General features: G+C 50.1%; 1 protein-coding gene across 2 annotated transcripts in view; it reads left to right on the forward strand.

Moving 5' to 3' along the window:
* Dynll1 (dynein light chain LC8-type 1) overlaps window positions 1-22,573 on the forward strand; it is a 31,577-nt gene extending 9,004 nt beyond the window's left edge. The window contains exons 2-4 of one of the 2 annotated variants that reach the window (XM_063271606.1): window positions 12,723-18,887; window positions 19,054-19,191; window positions 20,747-21,158. In XM_063271606.1, the coding sequence (XP_063127676.1) occupies window positions 19,060-19,191; window positions 20,747-20,884 (270 nt within the window). In that variant the 5' untranslated portion in view covers window positions 12,723-18,887; window positions 19,054-19,059 and the 3' untranslated portion in view covers window positions 20,885-21,158. Of the gene's footprint in view, window positions 1-12,722; window positions 18,888-19,053; window positions 19,192-20,746 lie in introns of those variants that run through there. The other variant, NM_053319.4, reaches the window with a different exon arrangement.
* Window positions 22,574-23,277: the final 704 nt, after the last annotated feature.

Below are 23,277 nucleotides of genomic sequence, written 5' to 3' on the forward strand. Positions count from 1 at the left end.
CAGAGACTCCCTGCATAACTCTGGCTGGCCTAGAACTCATTACCTAGATCAGATATGGACAATAAATAACTGTGGCCTCATTTACAGGACACATTTGCCTCCCAAGCACTGAGGTTAAAAGCCTGTGGCACCACGCCCAGCCTTTTTATTTATTTTAAATTGGTTTTATTCTTTAAACCCACATGGCAGTCGGAGGACACCATTATGCAGTTGCTTGTCTCCCTCTACCTTTATGTGGGCTCCAAGGATTGAACTTATATCCCCGTGCCCACCCAGCAGGGGCCTTCAGAGCCCTTACCCGCTGAGCCACCTCACTGATTCGGTTATGTCTGATCCTGGTCCTCTCGCAACTCAGGCTGGCCTCCAACTCCATAGATACTTGAGGTTGAATTTGAACCCCTGATCCTAGGGTCTCCACCTCCCAAGTGCTGGGATTACAGGTGTGTGCCACCACGACTGGTTAAGGGATGCTGGGTTTGAACCCAGCGCTTTGTACTGCGCGGCAAGCATCCTATTGAGTGAGCTGCCTCGCCAGCCTAGAACCTCACAGTGACTGAACTGTTCTGAGCCCCGTGTGGTTGGTCATGGGTCATCCCCACATCTAAAAGGGAGCGAACACAGAGAAATGGCTCAGCGGCCAAGCTGGCTGACCTCTCAGAATTTACATGTGGTACACTGGGCAGGGGCAGAGAAGAGGAGCCCTGGGGCTTGCCTGACAGCCAGTCCGGACCAGTGTGTGAGCTCCTGCTTCGAAAAGTAAAGTGAGGAATGACATGGAAGGTATCTAAAGTCAACTGCCGGCCTCCATAGGCACAAATGCTCACACACACACAGGCGCGTGCGCGCACACACAGAGGAAGCGTGCCTAGTGGTATCGAGAAACTGAGTTAAGAAACTTAATTGTACTTAGCTAATTTTATGTGCATAGGTGTTTGCATGTATGTGTGTGCCAGTGTGCAGGAGATCGGAGGGTGTCATGTCCCCTGGAACTAAAGTCACGGATGCTTGTGCACTGCCACTTGGGCACTGGGAATGGAACCTGGGGCCTCTGGAAGAGGGCTGAATGCTCTCCATTGCAGTCATATCTCCAGCCCTGCCTCATCTCGGGTGGGTTGTTCGTTTGTTTGAGACGGGGGTCACTCAGTAGCCCAGGCTGGCCCAGAATTCACCTTAGAGCTTCTGATCCTCCTGCCTTCATCTGTGTCGTCACCAGGGTTACAGACCTGCACCACCATACCTGTTTCATCCTGTGCCAGGGATAAAACCTGGGGCTCCCTGAGGATATGAGTGCTCTCGATCGAGCTGTGTCTCTGCTTACTCTGAAGGTTGTTTTAAAACTACACTTTTTAAAAACGAATGTATTATATGTGTTTACCATGGGCATGCAATGGCTTGAACATGGAAATCAAAGGACAACTTGTAGAAGTGGGTTCTTTCCCACTGCCATGTGGGTGCCAGGGATCAAACTCAGATGGTCAGGCTTGGTGGCACAAGGCTTTACCAACTGGGACATCTTGCTGGCCCCTCTTTTAGAATTTTGAAAGCAAAAAAAGGGGAGAGAGGGCTGGAGAGATGGCTCAGCAGTTAAGAGCACTGACTGCTCTTCCAGAGGTCCTGAGTTCAACTCCCAGTAACCACATGGAGGCTCACAACCATCTGTAATGGGGTCCAATGCCCTCTTCTGGTGTGTCTGAAGACAGCTACAGGGTACGCATAAAATAAACAAACCTTTTTTTTTTTTTTTTTTTTTTTTAAAAAGCTAACCCAAAGCCAGGCTTTTAGGAGACACACATCACACATGCAACATGGGAGCACACACAGGCACATACACGCACTCGGGTAGCGGAAAGTCAGGGACATATGAACAGTGGCTGAATTGCTGTGTGTGTGGCTAAGACTAACTGGCTGGTTCTCCTCTTCCGGAGGCACATGACATGGGTGTGCAGGGCTCTTGTGAATGTCACACTGACTAACATTCCCTGGAGTTAGGCAGCGAGAGACCTAGTTGGTTTTTCTTGTTTGCTTGTTTGTTTTTTTATTTACATTTTTATTGTTTGGCTTTTGTTTCAGCTTTCTCTCGCTATGGCAACATTCCATGAAGGTGTGGCAAATGCTCTGTAGCATGTATGATTATGGTATCTGGGATGTGAGTGGCTTCCCCATCTCTTGCCTATCCAACATATGTTCATTCACTCAACATTTATTGAGCCACACCATGGCCTGCCTGGGAGCCAAGTGCTGCGTGATGGGCTTACAACATTGGCTGAGGCCTGCTGTCTGGCCTCACCCCCTTCACAGACAACTAGAAAGTCAACTGGAGCAAATAGTCCTTACAAGAAACACTGGGTATGCAGGTCTTCAGCCTGGCTGCAGGCAGCTGTCAGGGAGGACTTCTTTGGAGGGCGTGGCTTCTAAATGGAGACCAGAACAACCAGATGGTGTCAGGCAGGAAATGAGGGGAGAGGGAAAAGCTTCCACAGAAAGAAAACAGGAACAAAGAGAGACTCAGGAGATAGCCTGATGCCCCAGGGGCTAAGCAGTCGTAGGGTGGAGGTGGGGTAATGGTTGTTACTTAGAGACAGATGTAATTTAGGGTGCAATGCCTAACATAAATGAGAAGCCAGCTGGGTTAGAATGTATGTGTAAGTCTTGAGTGTAGAAGTCAACGTGCATTGCCTTTACCATACAAATGTTTATTGTGCGTCTCTGAATGGGATGATTGTGAAGGGGCCTTGAAGCCAGCCAGGCTGGAGGTGTGGAGGTGGGAGGAGACTGAACGGAGTCTGGTCTCTGAGTCTGCAGAAGGGAGCCGTGAGTAGCAAAAGAGTATTGTTAGAGGTCAGAAGGAGAGCAAAATCGCACTGACCAAAAGTCTAGGCAGCAGGAACGCAGTGCTGTAGCCATATTAGAACCGTGAGCCACTCCAAACTGAAAGAAACCTTAATTTGATGTCCTCTTCTGGCAAGCAGGTATACATGCAGACAGAGCACTCATACATAAAATATATAGATAAATAAAAGTTAAGAAACCTTAGGACCCACTAGAGAGGGCTTGGTGTGTGCTCCTCACAAAGACCATGCACAAGTGAATACATGTTCCGTATGTTTATGTATATTTATGGAAGTCTCCTGTGCACTGTGCTGGATGCTAGGGGCAGGGCCTGCTGCCTGCTGAGGCCCATCTATCACCAGACCCTTGCCTTGGTACTCAGGAGCCTCCACAGCTTTCCCCCTTGCCTGCCCCTCCCTCCCTCTCGGCTCCCCAGGCTGTGCCGGATGCCTGTGCCTTCTGGGCCTCTGCACCAGCTGTTTTCCCTCTCTGCTCCTCTTCCTCCCACCTCCCCATCTGCCTGAGCCAGCTCTCCTTGTGAGGTTAGAGGCGAGCAGACCTGTGTGGCCCACTCCATAATTTCCCTTTCAGCCTGTGCCTCTGGAGGCTTTGTTCCTTTACTGCCCTGAGTAGTTTTGCCTGTTGGCCTCTCTAAAATGCCCTATCTTAACACAGCTCTCTGTGGCGTTTTGTTGATACTAGATTGTGTTAAACATACACAGTGGTGCGGTGGGGGGTGAGGGAGTATTCCCGCCACTTTGGAGGCTATGGCAGGACCACGGTGACTTCACGGCAAAACCTTGTCTCTAAAATAACAAAACCAAAGCAAGAAAGCTGGGGGGGGGGGTAGTGGCATAAGCTTGTAATCCCATCTCTTTGGAGGCCAGAGGACCTAGCTTCTATATCCTGGGCTCGGTAAGACCCGATCTTAGAGGTGCAGACATAGCTCGGCCAGTATGGAGGGCTTGCTTGCTCAGCGTGCCCAAAGCTACGGGTTCAACGCCTAACACTGCAAAAACAAACTAACATTCCAAATTACAGGCTGCTAGGATGGCTCAGTCGGAACCTCCCATCATCCCCTGAAGCCATGATGAGAGAGAGCCGAAGGATGAGGCTGGAGAGCTCAGTGGTTCAGAACACTGTTTTTCTAGAAGACGTGATTCACTTCCTAGCACCCATATCAGACAGCTCAGAGCTGCCTCTAAAGCCAGTGGATGCAGTGCCATACATACATACATACATACATACATACATACATACATACATGCAGGCAACACCAATACATATATAAAGTAAAAATTTAAAAAAAGAGATATCTGCTAATTTTGTATGTGTGCTTGAATGTATGTATAAGCATTACAAGAGCACAGGATCCTGCAGTGGACAGAAGGCAGCATCAGATGCCCTGGAACTGAACTTAGAGTCATGTGTCAACTATAGAATGGAACCCAAGTTCATGCTCTTAACCACTGAGCCTTCTTGCTAGCACCAGGTATGTTGGTTGTCTTGAATAGGAGATCCTGCCCACTCTTGGCGGCGTCATTCCCTGGGCCTGGGTTGTATATGAAAGTGAGCTAAGCGTTAAAGAGCGAGGTAATGTTGTTCCTCCAAGGTTTCTACTTCATGTTCCTAAATCTATAGATTCTTGCCTCGTGATCCTGACATTTGGTCTGGCCAGATGACAGTTTGAGGGTGCCAGGACATGACCGCTTCATGTACCCCCTTGCTTGCCTCTGGAGAGAACTGGGACTCTATAGACAGATGTTCAAGATGGACAAACTCCTGGGCACCATGGCATGCATTTGTAAGCACAGCACTTGGCTTGAGATGGTTTGTGACAGTGCTGTCAGGGAGATATGAGCAAACACTAGCTCACCCCATAGGGAGTCAACCACGACTGAAGGAAGACCTTCGCCAAAGCCCAACTTGGTGACCCAATGAGCTTTACTGGAGCAGAACCAACTCGGACAGCTGCACCACTGAAGCCCCTCCCAGCAGGGCTGAGACAACCCATCAGAGCTGGGAACCTGGTGCGGATGCGCGCTCTGCAGGCAGCCCGGCAAGCAGGAAGGTGGTCCTTTTTTCCCAGGTAGCCCAGTTGGTGTCAGCCTGTTATACCCAGCTGAGCTCAGCTCATCTGAGTCTCTCTCAGCAACCCTTACAGCTTTTGTTTTTATTTTCTAGTTTTTCCAGACAGGGTTTCTCTGAGTAGCCTTAGCTGTCCTGGAACTCACTCTGTGGACCAGGCTGGCCTTGAACTTGAGATGTGTCAGTTTTAAGCATTTCCCAAAGCTTTGAGTTGTTACTTGCTGAGTTTTAAGGAGTTCCCTGCAGGACAGAATGGCTCACCCTCCCTCAGAACATCCAAGGGGTAAATTGCTACCAGGATTAGGATAGCTTAGGCCTGAGAGCAAGACTGTTCACAAAAAGAAAAAAAAAATTAAGTAAACATCAGTATGAACTGAGAGAATGAGACCCTTCATGGCATAGTTGCTGCCCTCCTGGACTCTGATGGCCCAGTCTCCTCTTCTCATGGCTGTGGGTTCTCAGGACGGTTGGTAGTTCAGGATGGAGGCCACATCTCTGATCCAGGTTCGAGAGATCCCAGGGTCCCACTGAAGCCCACCCCTCTGTCTTTGCCTCTCTCAAACTGTGCCCCATGGGAGTGATTCAGCTTATTTGGCTGGCCCCCTCCTTTCCCCTTCAGGCCTTCGGATCTGCTGTTCAGTACTCAGGGCTCTCTGTCTGCCAGCCCCCTCAGCCTGGTCTGCCTTCGATTCCTTCTCAGGAGAGACTTCCTACAGCAGCCTTACCTCCCAGGGTGGGGCTTTAGTCCGGCCTCTTCTCTCCTTCACTGCCTCCCTCAAAGCTGACCACATCCGGTCACACCTACATTCAGTTGCTGGTCCCTCCCTAGGGAAGGAACTGCCCTGTCTTGTCCTTTCAGGCTCTGGATGCCGAGGTGGGTAGTTTATACCAGCCAAGTGCTTAAGAGATGCTGGAAAGAATGAATGGAGCTGGGTGTGGTGTTGCAGGCAGGTAACTGCCGCAGTGAGGAGGCAGGGAGGGAGGAAGGGAGTCAAAGGCCCTGGACTGAGAGATCACGGAGGTACTGGCTACCTGACCTGATGTCTGGAGTTCACCGCCAGCTTCCTCATGGTTAAAAAGAGAACCAAATCACTCGAGTTGTCTGACCTCTTCACGAGGGCTGTCACGCATGCATGTTGAGACAGGAGGGTGCCTGTGAGTTGGAGGCCAGCCTAGTCTACGTAGTGAGTTGAGACCAACCAGAGTTACCGTCATCCTGATACGATGGCACTTAGGCAGGGAGGGAGGAACCAGAAAAGAATGGGGTTTCTTTTGGACAGGTACCAAATGAAGTTCGGCCGTATCCCTGCACTTGCTCGTGGCTTCGCCTGAGCTAACAGGGGATACTGACTCAGCAGCATGTCCTCTGTCTACACGGACCCCTCCCTTGGCGGTGACCTCATCCAAGCCCGGGGCTTTAAATGTCACCCGTAAGCTGGTGACTCCTCAGATTACAGCTCTGGCCTGCACTCACCAGGACTCACACATCCAATTGCACACCCGACACTTACCATGGAGATCTAAGCAGTGTGTCAGACTTAGCACAGCACAACAGTTTCTTCTGCTAGCCTTCCCCATCTTGGTTCCTTATTGCTCCGGGCCTCGGGGCTGAGGCAATCTTGGGGATAGGCTTTTACTAGGGTGCCCGGGCTAGTCTCGCACTCATCAATGGGCACGAGCGAGGCCCTTGCCCTCTCCTAGCAGCCGGACGACAGGTGTGAACCGGCACGACCAGATGGAATCTTCGATGTGCTTCCATTGCATTCTGTACACACGGGAGCTTATCAGCAGCCAGCTCCACCTTCAGAGGACAGCCAGAGGATAACCACCGCTCACCCCAGTCGTCACTGCTGCCCTGCTCCAAGCCTTCGTCACCTCTGGTTTTGTTAGCTCAGGCTGGATGGCCCCAAAGCCTGTACAGTTGACCTTGAGCTCCTGCCTCTACCTCTCTCACACCCTCACTCTATTATGTACCCGTTTGGGTTGTGGGGTACCCGCATGTACGGGTGACTGCAGAGGCGACGAGAGCATCGGAGCCCCTGACGCTGGAGATGTAGGCGGTTGTGAGCCACCTGGTGTAACTGCTGGGAACCGAACTCAGATCTTCTGCAAGAGGAGTATGTGACTTTACCCACTGAGCTGTCTCTCCAGCCCTGAGCCTGTTTTGGTTTGCCTTTTAAATGTATGTGTTTTATGTAAGAGTGCTCTATCTGCAGGTATGTTTGCATGCCAGAAGAGGCCATTATTCCCCATCACAGATGGTTGTGAACCACCATGCAGGTGCTGGGAACTGAACTCCGGAAGAGCAGCCTAGCCATCTCTCTAGCTCCGAGTCTGTATGTTTTTATTGTCTATATTCTACTAAAATACGAGTTGGAGGGAAGAGTTTTTGCTTCCCAGGGCCTCAAACATGCTACAACGCACCTTATCAATCCCTTTATTTCCCCTCTGTCGTTTTTTTTTTTTTTTTTTTTTTTTTTTTTTTTTTTTTTTTTCCGGAGCTGGGGACCGAACCCAGGGCCTTGTGCTTCCTAGGTAAGCGCTCTAACACTGAGCTAAATCCCCAGCCCCCCCTCTGTCGTTTTAAGGGTCGCCTCTGTAGTCCGGGTTCACTTCAAATGTATGGATCCTCTTCCTGTCTGAGCTTCCGGGTGCTGCGGTGGAGGCACCAGCCACCATGTCCAGAGCTCTCTTGCATTTCTGCAGCACAGAGAATAGTGCAGGTACCAAGTTCTCTCTAGACACACCCCAGTCATTCCAATTGAAGGTCTTAGGAACTATTAAATTTTAGTCAGATTGTCTCTCAGTGAGTCAGAATAAAAGATGCTGGAATCAAACTCCAAGTACCTCTTCCTTTGTTTACAGTCGTGGAATAATTAGGGTGAATAAGGACCACTTTGCATATAATTACAGAGTAATACTGAGGTCACCTATTAGGTCCTCTGGGTCCCCAGGCACTTGGGGAGACAACAGGTCCTTTCCACAGTCAGTACTGGAGTTGATATGACCTGGGCATTGTCTAAGTGAGAGGACCCAGCCTACTCTGGGCAATACCATTCCCTATGCAGGGGGCTTCCGCTGAGCCCTGAGGGATCAAGCGGAAAGTTACCCAAGCAGTTGTGTACACACTTCTCTCTGCTCTGGACTGTAGATTTGATGTGACCACTTCAAGTTCTGCCTTGATTCCCTGGAACTATAAGATGAATGCTCCATTTCTGATAACTTGTATCTTCATCTCAGCAACAGAAGTTAAACTGGAGTGGCCTGCCTGCTCTGTAGCTTGTGGGGGGTGGGGCGGAGGGGGGGGGAGTGTGAGATCTCTAACGGTCAGAGACATTCAGACTCAGTCCACATCCTGCGAAGTGATTTTTGAGACAGGTTTCACATAGCTCAGACTGTCCTTGAACTCCTGATCCTTTTCTCTCCACCTTCAGTGCTAGGGTTTCTGTCATCTACCATGCCTGGCTTTAAGACTTTTTTCCTAGCCAGGCATAGAGGCACACTCTCTTACTCCCAGCACCAGGGCAGTAGAGGCAGATGGATCTTTGGAGTTCAAGGCCAACCCGGTCTACCCAGTGAGTTCCAGGACAGCCAGAGGTATAGAGTGAGATCCTGAGAAATAAAATCCTATCTGTGTGCACATGGTTTGTTTTGAGCTGAGGACCAAACCCAGGGAACCGTACTTGCTAGGCAAGTGTTCTACCTCTGAGCTAAAGCCTGGCCCTTCTCCACTTTTTCCTTTTGAGAGAAGATTTCTCACTGAACTCGTAGTTTATCGATTTTACTGGGCTACCTGGTCAACCAGCTCTAAGGATCTGCATAGCTCTGCCTCCCCAGGGCTGATTTACTTGTGTCTGAGTTTATAAAGCTGCTGGGGGATCCGAATGCAGGTCCTCACGACTCCTAAATGGGCAGTCTCCCTCCCCCAGCACGGTTCCTTTAAAGAATGTGGGGAGCAGAGAAACAGACTAGCTTGCTATAGAACTTAGTAGAGGGGTTGGGGATTTAGCTCAGTGGTAGAGCGCTTGCCTAGCAAACGCAAGGCCCTGGGTTCGGTTCCCAGCTCCGGAAAAAAAAAAAAAAAAAAAAAAGAACTTAGTAGAGGAAGCCTCGTTGGGATGTACACCCAAGGCTGTTTTCAGTCTGTCTTTTTCACATCTACTGTGGGCTGGCTGCTCTGCCCACTGACGGGACCTGAGGGGCCTATTAGTATCGCTGCATATGCCTGACTTGCCCCATGGAGAGCAGTCCATCTACTTACTCTTCCGTATAAGGCTGGGGCATACCTCGTGGCTGGTAGGGAGGCTCTTCTTCCTTGAACTGTCTTAGTCTCAGTCCTGCACTGCAGCATAGTCCTCGGCCCCAAAGCTCAGCTCCATGCCAGCCCCAGGCTGGTACCAGCCTCTACATACCAACATGCCTTTGTCACAGCCAGACCTTGCAATCTCTCCCGTGAGGCCTGTCCTTTCTGGGAAGTGATTCTGAGTCAACTCTGAACCACAAGGTCACTTTATACTTTCTTTAGGTTAGGGAGGAGTGAGCTGTTAGGTTGGTCAAGGAATTCTTGATCCAACAAAGGGCTCCAGAGCTCACAGAGCTTGAAGGGTAACTGGCTGCAGAGGGCTGGGAACAGGGCCTCTGCGGGAACAGTGGGTGGAGGGCAGGGCAGGCTGCTATCCTCTCTGGTGACTTTGAGAATAGCAACAGCTGCCAGGTATGGTGCGTGAGGAATCTGTTTGCCTCAGTGGCTCCTAGCCTGTGTGTCTCGACCCCTTTCTCAGGAGTCACATAACAGACATCCTGCATCTCAGATACTTACGTTACAGTTCTAACAGTATCAAAATCAGTTATGAAGTAGCATGAAACAATTTTATGGCCAGGATCAGCACAACACAAGGAACTGTATTAAAGAGTTGCGGCGTAGGGGTTGAGGATTTAGCTCAGCGGTAGAGTGCTTGCCTAGCAAACGCAAGGCCCTGGGTTCGGTCCCCAGCTCCGAAAAAAAGAAAAAAAAAAAGAGTTGCGGCGTTAGGAAGGGTGAGAGCCACTGCTTTACCTGATGTGGCAACCTGAAATTGCTTTCCAGGGCCCTAGGGAAGGAAGCCTGTTGGCCAAAGGTGAAAGGCCTCAGTCCAAGAAGATCAGGATAGCCAAGGACTGAGTCAAGTGCGGGAGTACTCACAGCTAAGGAGATGGTCCTGGATTCGTCAGCATGATCCACTCTGAGACCGGCATGTAGCTCAGTTCCGGCCCTAGCTTAGCCCGCACCAATTCCTGTAACCACCACCTCCCCAAAAGAGAAGACAGATCATCTTCTGGTGCCTCCGTCCAGTCATCTAGCTAATGCATATTTAGGGAGCCATTACCAGGGCTGAGGACACTTTGAATCTTTAAGGACAGATTTGTCTTCTCAAACCCGAGTCTGAATGTCTAGAAATGTGGGAAGCTCTCACCTACCATAAGGGCCACATAGATTCAAGGGTGAGGATCTGTCATTTCCTAACGTGGGACTTTAGGTGAGGGACCTCACTTCTCCGACTTCATCTTCCTCCTCTGGGTATGAGGAAACAGTTCTTACCTCAGAGCTGGTGTGGAGCGAGCAGGCTCGCGTGTCTAGGATGCTTGGCACGGGGTGACGCCTCACTGTGCAACAGCAGCAACTACCATTTATTGTACCTGGAGCAGGTCTTCAGAGACTGTAATATAATCCCTGCCACTAGATATGAGGAAGCTGTTTTCCTTCACCGAAGAATTAGAAGCTGAGCTGGCAAGATGGCTCAGTGTGGGAGGATACTTGCCCTCAAGCCTGACTGCCTGAGTTTGATGCCTGGGTATCGAATGGCGGAAGGAGAGATCCAACTTCTGCTCCTTCCCCCCCCCCCCCCCGGGCTGGGGACCGAACCCAGGGCCTTGCGCTTGCTAGGCAAGCGCTCTACCACTGAGCTAAATCCCCAACCCAGAGATCCAACTTCTGAAAGTTATCCCCTGACCTCGTGTGGTGGCACACACACACTAAATGTGACTTAAAAGATAATCTTATCCCCCCCACACACACTCCTCCCTATATAATCCAGACATTTTGGTCTCTCTGCCTTTCTCTCTCCTCTTCTTTCTCTCCTAGTGCGCCCGTCTGCTCCCCTCTCCCATGGCGACTCCCCTGGCCTCAATCCTTGGGGTCAGTAAACTTGCCTGCCTGAGAGCAGCGTCCCAATAAACCTGCCTTTATATACTTTAAGAAAAAAAAAAGATAATCTTATAACTTGGAACTCAAAGTTGACCAACTTGAAAATGGTCACAGCTTAGGTTTTCTCAGATCCGATTCCAAAGGCTGTCCTCTAGGCAATCCTGCCGTCTGCTCATTACAGACGCTGGGGTAAGACAGGACAAATAAATGTTCAGGCAAATGGAGCACTTAGAAGTCGGTGAGTTGGGGTTGGAGATTTAGCTCAGTGGTAGAGCACTTGCCTAGGAAGCGCAAGGCCCTGGGTTCGGTTCCCAGTTCCAGAAAAAAAGAGCCAAAAAAAAAAAAAAAAAAAAAAAAAAAGAAGTCGGTGAGTTACTGCACTATGTGATGGGCCTCTTTCCCAGCACTCGGCCGAATGACGCACACTCATCTGAACAGTCAGGTGCCCCAAGCAGGTAGTTTTCATCCTTGGGTTGAGCCTGTTGTGAATTGTGTAGGATCCATGGCTCGTCTCCATGGAGAAATGTATGAGTGCCATACACATTTTCATTCCCGATTTCAAGACACTTGCAAAACCTTTGAAACCCTTCTGTGCACTTCATCTAAGAATCTTCCTCTCGTTGAATACCATGCATCTGCAAGCCTAGCATTTTCAGGGTACTGGCAGGAGAGTTGCAAGTTGAAGACTAGCCTAGGCTACGAGGCTGTCTCAAGTAAAATACACTGAAAATTGAGCGTGATACTGAGAAGTGTAAACAATGAATAGACCTAGCAGAGTGCTGTCCTACGACTTAGGGATCTGCAACATGGGAGTGGCTTTAGCCCTGGAGCTTGAAACCCATTGGCAGCATAATGGCTACGTCTAAAAAAAAAAAACAAAAAAAAAAAACAAAAAAACAAAACCCAGATGTCAGGTGAGGATTTTACACACTTGTAATCCCGGCACTTGGGGGGTAGGGAAGAGAATTTTTAGCTCAAGAGCTGAACTGTCTAATGAGACCCTTCTAGAATTCCTTCCTTCCTTCCCTTTCTTCCTTGAGACAGGGTTGTTGGGTTATTTATTTATTTATTTATTTATTTATTTATTTATTTATTTAATATATGTGAGTACACTGTCAGACACACCAGAAGAGGGCATCGGATCTCAGTGCAGATGGTTGTGAGCCACCATATGGTTGCTGGGAATTGAACTCAGACCTCTGGAAGAACAGTCAGTGCTCTTAACCGCTGAGCCATCTCTCCAGCTCCAGCATATTTTTTTTTTTTTTGGTTCTTTTTTTCGGAGCTGGGGACCGAACCCAGGGCCTTGCGCTTCCTAGGTAAGCACTCTACCACTGAGCTAAATCCCCAGCCCCTCCTTTTCAGTCTTTTTTTTTTTTTTTGGTTCTTTTTTTTCGGAGCTGGGGACCGAACCCCGGGCCTTGCGCTTCCTAGGTAAGCGCTCTACCACTGAGCTAAATCCCCAGCCCCTCCTTTTCAGTCTTAATCCTACCCTGATCCCTTCCAACCCCACAACACTAGGTAGGAGAGAAAGGTTAGGGGGAAGGAGGTGTAGTCGATTAGGGGCAAGTCCAAGCTACACCAGGATATCTCCAATTTCTTCTCCTCTCTTTGCTTACAGCCACTTGAGAAATCATAGCAACACAACCAGCAGCAGCAGCAGCAGCAGCAGCAGCAGCAGCAGCAGCAGCAGCAGCAGCAGCAGCAGCAGCAGCAGCAGCAGCAGCAGCAGCAGCAGCAGCAGCAGCAGCAGCAGCAGCAGCAGCAGCAGCAGCAGCAGCAGCAGCAGCAGCAGCAGCAGCAGCAGCAGCAGCAGCAGCCGCCTTCTCAGGCCCTCTCCAGAGTCCCCAGAATTAAACTGTCTGCAGCTGGCAAAATCTCACCCCTCCTGGAGCACGAGGCAAATCACAGTCAGCAGCTGTGGAGTCTGAAGCAGCCCCGTATCCCACACCTGGGATTAAAATGGAACCATAGTCACAGAACATAACTGGGTTGTTAAATAAAACTCACTACACATGGTCTCTCCATAGCCCTACATCTCCTGGAACTCACTCTGTAGACCAAGCTGACCTTGAACTCAACAGAGATCCACCTGCCTCTGCCTCCTGGGCGCTAGGACAAACCGTGTGTGCCATCACACTGGGCTAAAGCAGAATATTCTTTCAGCTGCCAGTACTACACTTGATCTTAGCCAAACGGCCGAGAAGCGATCAGCTGCCAGTACTCTGACTTGACCGTTCTTACTGAGACGGCTCAGTGGGTAAAGGTGCCTCCACCCCTGGGCCTATACCATAAAGTGGGGGGACCCCTGAAGGCTGTCCCTGACCTCCATGGAGGCTATGACAATCACGCGCAGACAAAACTGGAATTACTAGATAGACGTGACTAAAGTAATCTGGGGTTGGGGATGTGGCTCCATTGGTAGAACAACGGAGTCCGACGTGCATGAAGCCCCGAGTTCAAGTTCGAGCACCACGAACGAGCACAGTGACAGTTATGTAATCCTGGCAAAAACTTCTTGGTCATCCTTGGCTACATACACATTTGTGTCCAGCCTGAACTACCTAAGTCCCTGACTCAGAAAAAGAAAGAAAGAAGAAGATAAAAAAAAAAAAAGGGGGAAATACAGTTACTTAAAAGAAAATTACTATCCAAGGCTACATAGCGAGATGCTTTTTAAAGAGAAAAAACTAAAGGGCATTAGTTTTATGGGGAGATCACGTAGGGATGTCAGTGAAGAACTGGGAGTCAGCTTCTACCATTTAGGGTCCAGTGATCAAACCGAAGTCCAGGCTCGGTGGCAGATATCATTCACCCGCTGAGCCAAGGCCGGGTCACACTGCTCTGGCTGGACACGTGTTAGGGACTCCTGCTGCCTTGGCCTCCCCAGTGCTGGGGTTACAGCTGTGCACCACCACGCTTGGCTGGAAAGGTTCTTCACTCATGAGTTCAGATCCGTTCCTGGCCAGGAAAGGTTGGCAGAGCCGAGCTCTCCACACCACAGTGCCTTGGCAGCAGGGAGCACAGATGCCTGTGCCCTCTGCCTTACTCTCTCTCTCTCTGCCTCCTTGTTTCCTTTTCCTTTTCCTGTTAACTGGGTTTAACCCCAGCCCATTCACATGATAGGCAAGAAGCCCACCTACATGAAGGTCGCCCCTCTTACATTCCACCTGGGTTCATCTTCTCTGGAAACACCTTCACAGACACTGAGCTGTCCTTTACTAAGGCCCTATGCCTTCCTCTGTCCAATCAGATGACAGAAGGTTAAGAATCACAAATAAGCCTGGGGAGGTTGCCTGGCAACCGGAGCACCTACTGCCTCTGCAGAGGATGTGGGTTTGGTTCACACACACACACACACACACACACACACACACACACACACACACACACGTGGCTCACAAATAAACACACATACATGTAAAAGTAAAAACTGAAAGAATCAGTGATGATAGAAGAGGCATAGAGATGGAAAATGTCATGGTAGTTAGGAAGTCTGTGTGCTTCTGTGTGGTGGGCTCTTGGGGGCTTTACTGTGACACCAGCAGCAGTTCCAGAGGATCCAGAAATGACCGATGCTTGGTCTGTCTGTCTGTCTGTCTGACAGGGGGCTCTAATTATCCCTGAACAGAAGACATCTGAGCCCCCTCTCTCCTTTTCTCTCATGGAATCCCCCTACTCTCCACAGTAAATGGAGCCCCTCTAAGTGCCAATCCAAATGGTACCAGAGCCAACATGGTGGCATAGGCATGTACTCGTAACACCTGGAGGGTGGACACAGGAGAAGCAGCAGCTCCATCCATCCTAGCTACATTAGGAAGTGTGAGGCCAGCAGTCTACCTAATAAAGGACGTCCCCACCCAAGTAGTGTGTGTGTGTGTGTGTGTGTGTGTGTGTGTGTGTGTGAGCATTGGGCAAAGTGAACATAGTGGTATGCTTGTAATTCCAGCACTGGGGGGCAGAGGCAAGAAGATCAGAAATTCAAGATGATCTTCCCTACATTAGTTAAGGCTGGCCTGGATTGAGACCCAGTCTCAGAGGAGCAGCTGGGTGGGGAGTATGGTTCATTGGTTAAGGGAGCTTGCTGCACAGATATGGGGACTGGAATGTGAATCACCACAACCACATGTCAAGCTAAGTGTGGCCCTACATGCTTGTGACCCTACATACATGTGAGCCTACATGCCTGTGACCCTTAAAATGAATACAAAAGAGACAAAAAGGACGCAGAGGCTTGAAACTGTGAGTTCCAGGTTCTGGGACAGACCCTGTCTCAAAGGAGAAAGGCAGAGAATGCATTCTTCCTTTGGCCATAGGCACACGCAAGCACACACAGGAAAATAGCTGTTTCTAAGTCACGCTTGATAGCCTTGGCCTATAATCCAGCATTCTGGAGGCAGAGGGCCAGCCCTACCTTAACTACAGAGGAGCTTCCCTAAGGAAAAAGAAACGTGGGGTGTGATGGCCCCATCTTTCAGCAGGATCTCTGTAAGTCCAAGGCCAGCATGGTCTACATACGAAGCTCCACAGTTACACCTTTGTCTCAAAAGTACAGGAAAGGCAGCATATGTCTTACCTTCCCCCTTCTGTTTTCTAAAATCATTTATTTTTGGCGTGGGGGCAGTGCTCATGAGCCTTGTCTCTCTTGTGAAGTCAGGACAACTGTGTGGGGCTGGTTCTCTCCTTCAGTCTGTATGGACTTCCTGGAGATCACCTTCTGGTTCTCCAGCTTGTACTGCAAGCACCTTTACCCTGGAACCATCTTCCTTGCCCTGTTTAAATCTCATCTTCTAAGAAGGGGCGGGGGTGTCCTAAGACCTGGAAGTCTTATACTTTCAGTCAGATTTCCTGAGTCCATTCTTTTTCCTGGGATAGGGGGAACCTAGGGCCTTTCTCTTCCTAGCCAATGGCTCTACCACTGAGCTACATCCCTAGCCCTAGACAGTGAATTGGATGCTGAAGCTGGAATAGGGAACAGGAAAGGCAGGACACACACGCAGACACTCACCAGGAAGGACAATCCCTCTGGGAAAAGCACAAGGCGAACTTCACAGAGGAAATCTACATGGTGGTGAGAGGCAAACGGGAACTCAGGGGAAGGAGCCACTTCAGCTGATACCTAATTAGATAGGGCTAATTAGATAATTAAATGGCTCAGTTGGTAGAATCTTTGCCTAGTATTCACAAGGCCCTGGCTCAATTCCTGTACCCCTTAAAACTGGGTTTGGTGGCCCATGCCTAAAATTCCAGTACTTGATGTGTGGGAGCAGGAAGATCAGGAATTCAGGGTAATCCTCAGCTGTGCAGCTCTGAGTAAATAGAGAGGGTCCCCCTGGGACTGGAAAGATAGCTCAGCCATTGTGTTCTTCTGAGGACCCAGGTTCAATTCCCATCACCCACATGGTAGTTTACAACTCTTTGAAATCCTAGACCCAGGGGATCCAATGCCCTCTCCTGGCCTCTCTGAGCACCAGGCACGGATGTGGGTGTGGCACACAGACATACAACCAAACGCCCATAAACATTTTTAAAAAGGAAGAAAACGAGGAGAGTCTCAAACACAGCTGTTGTGAGGGGTGCCCCGGCGAGCAGAGGCCAGCACCCACACACTGCTGCTGTCTCTTTTTATTTACCTTACTGGGGAGGAGGGAGTTTACACAGGATCTCATGTAGCTCAGGCTAGCCTTGGAGCCATCTATCCAAAGCTGGTCTTGAATTGCTGATCCTTCAGTTCGCATCTCCCAAGTGCTCTGACTCCCTCCCTTAGCCTGCTGGGGATCAAACAGACGGGCTCTGGCCTCGCTTATACCGAGCAGATGCTCTATTGACTGAGCAGTAGCTGCCACTGAGCTACACTCCTACTCTGTGTGCTTTAGACACACAGCCCTTTAATGTAAACATGACCAATCGAGCCTGAATCTATCAGCAGAGGAGCTCATGTCTACATTGCCTGAGTGGGAGGCCAAAGCTGGTAAAACATCGACCAGTCTCCACAATCCTGCCGTTGAAAATGGAGCTAGAATGGCTCCGTGGCCTGGCCTTTTAGTTAAGACAGAGGGGAAGCCAGAAAGCGCCTTTGACTGACTAACATATTTTAAGTGAGGAAGTCCTCATTACTCTCACTGTTTTCTCTTTGGAGTGGGATGCCTCTGGGCAGTTTAGTATAAAAGGGTTTCCCGTGTCAGCCAGTTGTGGTGGTGAACGCCTTCCATCCCTGCACTCTGGAGGCAGAGACAGGCTGCTCTCCGTGATTTGAGGCTCCAGCTACATAATAGACCCTTCTCAACAAAACGACGGTTCTAGGTTAGAATGTGGGTGATGAGAAAAATGCAGAGATGTGAGCCGAAAACTTGGGAGTTATACAACCTGGAAATTATTTAAGGGGTTTCAAAAATATACTACAGACATTTTAAGGTTTGATGGGTCAGCACTAATCATCAAGATTCATTCAGCAATGTTAAGTCACACCGTGCTGAGAATCCGCAAGCGTTCATCCATTTAAATGCTCCCACACACCTATCAAGTGGTTTCCTCCCCCCCCCCACACCCAGGGCCCACACCCCGAACCCAGGGCCTTGCGCTTCCTAGGTAAGCGCTCTACCACTGAGCTAAATCCCCAACCCCTGAGGATCACTTTCTTGTCCATCAAGATACTTCTTCCTCTCTATGAATAAATCCTTAACCTGGAACCTTTGCCAAAATGGAGAGCGTATCCAAGCAAGAAGCCTCACCTGTACACACTGGACATTCACCCACATTCCGGGCTCTCCTTCCTGGAGATGATCCCTTTCTGAATCTCTCCTTCAATCCTTAGACTATCGGTATTTATATGGTATTCTAGGTCAGTACCAGCTACATAGGGGCTACGGTATGAGATAAACATATAGTGTCACGTCATAAAATTAGGAAACTAACCTGGTGTGAGGGCGCACGGGGGGAGGGGGGGGCGAGAAAGAACTGCGAACCTCAGATCAACCTGGGTTACCTAGGGAGACCGTGCTAGGGTAGGGTGGGGAGGACACCGCAGAAAAACGAAAAAGAAAGAAAACAGGGTTCAGTGGTAGAACGTAGAACTTGCCTCTCAAGCCCAGGGCCTCCTCAGACACACACGCACGCACGCACTGACAAACTTCGGGAATGAGACAGCAGAGATTTAAAGCAAGCCCTACAATTCTGAGTGCGACTGAATCAGTGGCTCGCCCTCGCTTTGGTGAACCTCTCTAGGCTCGAGGCCACCTGTCAAAGGCCTTAAATCGTGCGAACCCCGGGTTGGGGGTGGAAGTGGGCGGCACCTGGGGCGGCGGCTCCTGGTCTTCTAGAACCTGCGATTCCAGAACACACCCAGGGCTAACCTCAGTGGGCCCTAGCGGAAGACGCCCGCCCTCACAGCCTTCTAGACTGCTGGGTGGTCCGGGAGCCAGCCACTCGACCCGGGCTCCGCCTCCAGGGTGTGTGGGCCTGCACGCGTGCCGCGCATCGCCTGGGCAACCGACGCCGTGCGCGGTGCATTGTGGTCTGCAACAAAATGCGGGAGAAAGATCCTGAGGGAACCATTGAATCCACGGACCAATAGGGAGAGGCCTGGGGCTGTGATCAGCCAATAGCGACGAGTGCCGGGGGCGGGGCCGCGGGCACAGGGCGGGGCCTAGGGATTAGGCGGCGGCGGCTGGCGTGGGGCTGCTTAGATGCGCCACGGCTTCGGTAGCGACCGGCTGTCCACTGCTGCTTGAGCGGCGCCAGCACCTTCCCTAGGAGCTCGCAGCAGCCGGCTGGCCCCTGCTCCACGGTGAGACCGGGCTCGAGTCCTCCCCGTCCCCCGGACCTGTGGTGCGGGCCTCGGGAGCTGTGCCTCAAAAGCGGGTGGGGGGGGCGTCGTCCTCAGGGGCGGGCCGGGAGGGCAGCGAGCGCGGCCCGCACCCCTACCCTTCCCTCTCCCGCGCCTCGTCCCTCAGGTAACCATGTGCGACCGGAAGGCGGTGATCAAAAATGCAGACATGTCGGAAGAGATGCAACAGGACTCGGTGGAGTGCGCTACTCAGGCGTTGGAGAAGTACAACATAGAGAAGGATATCGCGGCCCATATCAAGAAGGTGAGGACCCGGCACGGCATAGTTCCTTCTCCCCGATTCTGCGTTCCCTGGGCGCGCCTGGCAGAGTTTCCCGGCGGCCCTCAGGGCGGCTCGGTATGGATAGTTCTAGAAAGGACGCAAATGGCTTTTGCGTTCCTCTGGGGAAGACCAGACCCTCAACGCCAGAAGTTTTTTTTTTTTTTTTTTTTTTTTTTTAAACCCCCAGCTCCTTGGGGGAAAGCGCCACCTAGCAACGGTTTCCAAGATCAGGGAGCAGCGAGCAGTTCCCCCTACTGTAGGATTCCTGCGCCGAGGATCCATCTGGGTGTTCCGGAGGGGGGCGGGGGGGGCGCCTGCGTGGGTGTTTCCAGCCGGGCTAGGAGGAGATCTCTGCCAGCCTTCCAGCCGGGAGTTAGTCGACAGTTCAGAGAAAGTGGGTGGCAGTGGTGGTTGGGGGCTTGGGTGGAGGAGGCTTGGTAAATGGCAGTTTGTAGAGAGCTGGCAAGACTGCCAACTTCTCAGGCTGTGTTTGCTGGAAGGAAACTGGGAGCTGAAGCCGTGGGAGGGGTTCCAGCGGAGGACTGGAGGATGAAAGACTCACGTGGAACAGAAATGAATACCTTTTTTTTTTTTTGACAAACGCAGCAGAATGTGCATTTGGATTGTAAGAGACATTCTGCTTAACAAATGAGGTTTTCATACCGACTGCCGGATGAGAAACAAGGAGCCCTGAGGATTTTACATCATCTCTGGCCCTGGTTCCATCCAACTAGTGAAAAAATTAACACATTTATCGAGTTCTAATGCCCACTGGGGTGGGAAAGCCAGGTAGCAGATAGTCTCTAACTTGCTTATCTTTAAGACGTGGAGGAGAGCGATTTTAAAGGATACTTAACTGTTAGGTTCTGTTGCTAGCTTTTATTTTTCAGCCCAGCTTGATTTAGATGGTAATTGAGACTTGGTCCTTGGGGCGGGGGTGGGGCGCTACTGTCTTCCTGGATTTGGGGTGCATGGCAAATACAGTGGTAGGATAGTTATCAGGAACAGCCTGATAAGTGCTGACGTCATCTGCCGCCATCAAATTGCTGAAGTTCAGGTTAGCTGCAAATGATGAGGTCCTTTAACCCTCCTAGTACTAGGAAGGCAGAGGCAGGCAGATCTCTTTGATTTTTTGAGACCAAACCAGTCTATATATCGAGATCCAAGGTAGTCAGGACTACTTAGAACCCCCCCCCCCCAAAAAAAAAACCCAAATAAGAAAAACTCCCAAAATAGTCAAGAAGTGCAGTCACTGAAGCAGAACTGTCCTTGAAAATGACCTTTGATCTCCTCAGCTCCCACTCCCATTCCATCTCAGGCTACAAGCATGTTGTATTATTGCTCTAGGTAGGTGATTTAAAGCCAGGGGAACATTATTTAAGAATCTGCTGGGGTTGCGGTAGGGAGAGCGCTTGCCTCTTCTGGTGTGGAGACAGTTACAGGTGCCAGGATCGCCTTTCTGGTCCCACAGGCTCTGGCTGTCCTAGAAACTGAGTCCTCGAGGTGTACCACTAAAATCCCGTTTTCTTCCTCCCAGGAGTTTGACAAGAAGTACAACCCCACCTGGCACTGCATCGTGGGCCGGAACTTCGGTAGCTACGTGACACACGAGACCAAACACTTCATCTACTTCTACCTGGGTCAGGTGGCCATTCTCCTGTTCAAATCTGGTTAATAGCATGGACTGTGCCAAACACCCAGTGATCCATCCAAAAACAAGGACTGCATCCTAAATTCCAAATACCAGAGACTGAATCTTCAGCCTTGCTAAGGGAACACCTCGTTTGAATCTGTTGTGTTTTGTACAGGGCACCATTCTCTGTACACGTTTGTGGTTATAAAATTAGTAAAACAGCTTACATTTGTATTTATTTTCTAGTCCATACTTCTGTACCCCCATTTTTTTCTCCCTTAGGTCATTCCTTTAAAATAAATCTGTTGGAGATGTATATGTCTCTGCTAGTTTGTTTCAAGGAAGATAGGGTTGACGTAGTTTGACCAGTTGGTAAGAGCCTGAGGACTCCCATGTTTTGTAGGATTAGACAGACAGTTTAGTTCTCTGGATGGAATGTTTGGCAGGCCACACCAGTTTTTCCAGATTATTTGGGTTATTAGCCACAGGTCTGAGGCCCCATCCCTGTCAGCCTAGCGCTTGGGAGGCTAAGGAAGGAGTAGTGTAGGTTCTAGGCCAGCCTGGATTAGAGTACCTTAAGAGTTAGCCTGCTAGGCTGTTGCTTTCACTGGCTGCGCTCAGAAATCAGTTAGGTGAAGCTGTGACTCACGTTCACTAAGTAAAGCTGTGGAACCTGTAGTCACCAAGTTTCCCTGTTGTCAATTTAGAGCTACCGTAGCTTAAGGAGGAAAGCCTGCATAGGAGACTCCCCCAGGTAGGGGCTGAAGCAGCCAACCCACTTTTTTTCTTTCTTTTTTTTCGGAGCTGGGGACCGAACCCAGGGCCTTGCGAACCCAGGGCCTTGCGCTAGGCAAGCGCTCTACCACTGAGCTAAATCCCCAACCCCAGCCAACCCACTCTTACTTTGGGATTGGCAAGAGTCCCTGTAGGGTTGCCGGTTCCTATTTTCACAGGTAATGTGTTTTTACTCTAGATCTTGTTTTGAGAGTTTCTTTGTGTAGTCCTTGCTGTCATTGTGATTTTTAAGAAGCCAAAAGGCTGCTACACAGAGTGGCAGAAGATGCTTGTTACAGAGAACGTCAGGTTAGCTTTGCAAGTTTCTCTATCCACTTGAACTCGGTTAGACATTGTGTTTTGTGAGGACCAGGAGTGTGAAACTTGGCTGTTTGTGTGCATGTGTGTGGCAGTCAGAGGTTCTCTACTGTGTAGATTCTGGACTCACTCTGCAGCAAGTCTATTCATTAAGCCATCTTGCAAGCCTGTTTTCTGTGTGTGACAGTGTCTTAGGAAGTCTGGTGGTGGCCTCAAACTGTAATCTTAAACTACTGTTCCTTGGTTCACCTTCCAAGTGCTGGGGGTGCAGATGGGCACCCCTCCTGATTGTTTGACCCTTTTGTGACAGTCAACATTTGTCTCCTATCTGCAGAGATGGGGTTCTTGGATCCAGGTGACCACAGATAGGGCAATTCAGTTTATCTATTTGAACAGGTAAAAATGTTCCCATGAATTGAGTCCCTCCCCCTCCTTATGACCTGACACTTTATTTGAAACCCAACAGGATTTTGGCCCTCAAACTAATTGATTTGGTGCAAGGCCACATGGCGGGACACTGAGGAGTCTAATATAATTTGATAGGGCCCATGTTTACTGTCAAGAGCTGGTGACTTATTCTCAGGTTCAGACGTGAGAAACGTTGCTATAGAAATAAAATTGGTTTGATGGTGTATGGAATTTCTCCCAGTGCCTGCTCCTTCCTGTTAATTTAAAAGCCAGGAGGCTCCAGCTGGCTGAAAGACACACAGCGCTGTCTAAGGTTTGGCATTTTCTCTTCCCTGCAGTCCTGAGACTTCAGCAGTTAGCTCTAGGTGAGGTTTCTATAGACCCCTTAGTATACCGAACCAAACAGCAACCTGAGGCCCTTTCAAATTAACCCTGTTTGTCTCAAACGTTCGTACTGACTACTAGCCTCAGCTCGCTGAGTGCTGGGATGAGACGTGTGCACTGGCCCACCTGACTGGCTTCTGCAGTTTCTTACTGTCGGTTTAGAATACACCACAGAGGCGGGCAGTGAGGCCACTCTGCCGAGGCCATTCTTGGCCATTCTGGAGGAGATGGGCTATGTGTTCCGTGTTCTTTTTCCTTCTCAGCTTCTCGGGAGGAGCATGAGCTCAGCACACAGCCCTAGCTGGCCTGGAACTTGCTCTGCAGGCTTGGCTCAGCTTCTTGCAGCCCTCCCAGGTGCTGAGGTCACGGTTTTGTGCCATCCCAGGGCTCACACGTTTTTAGATTTTTATTTAACTTTTTATGTATATCCCTGCATGTGTGTATGCACAGTGCCCACCCACGAAGTCTAAAGGGGGCGTTGGATTCCCCAGTATGAGTTAGAGTTGTAAACCAAGTAAGTGCTGGGGACAGAGCATGGTGTCTCTGCCAAG

The sequence above is a fragment of the Rattus norvegicus genome, chromosome 12 (genome assembly GCF_036323735.1).
Source record: "Rattus norvegicus strain BN/NHsdMcwi chromosome 12, GRCr8, whole genome shotgun sequence".
In the NCBI taxonomy this organism is placed as follows: Eukaryota; Metazoa; Chordata; class Mammalia; order Rodentia; family Muridae; genus Rattus; species Rattus norvegicus.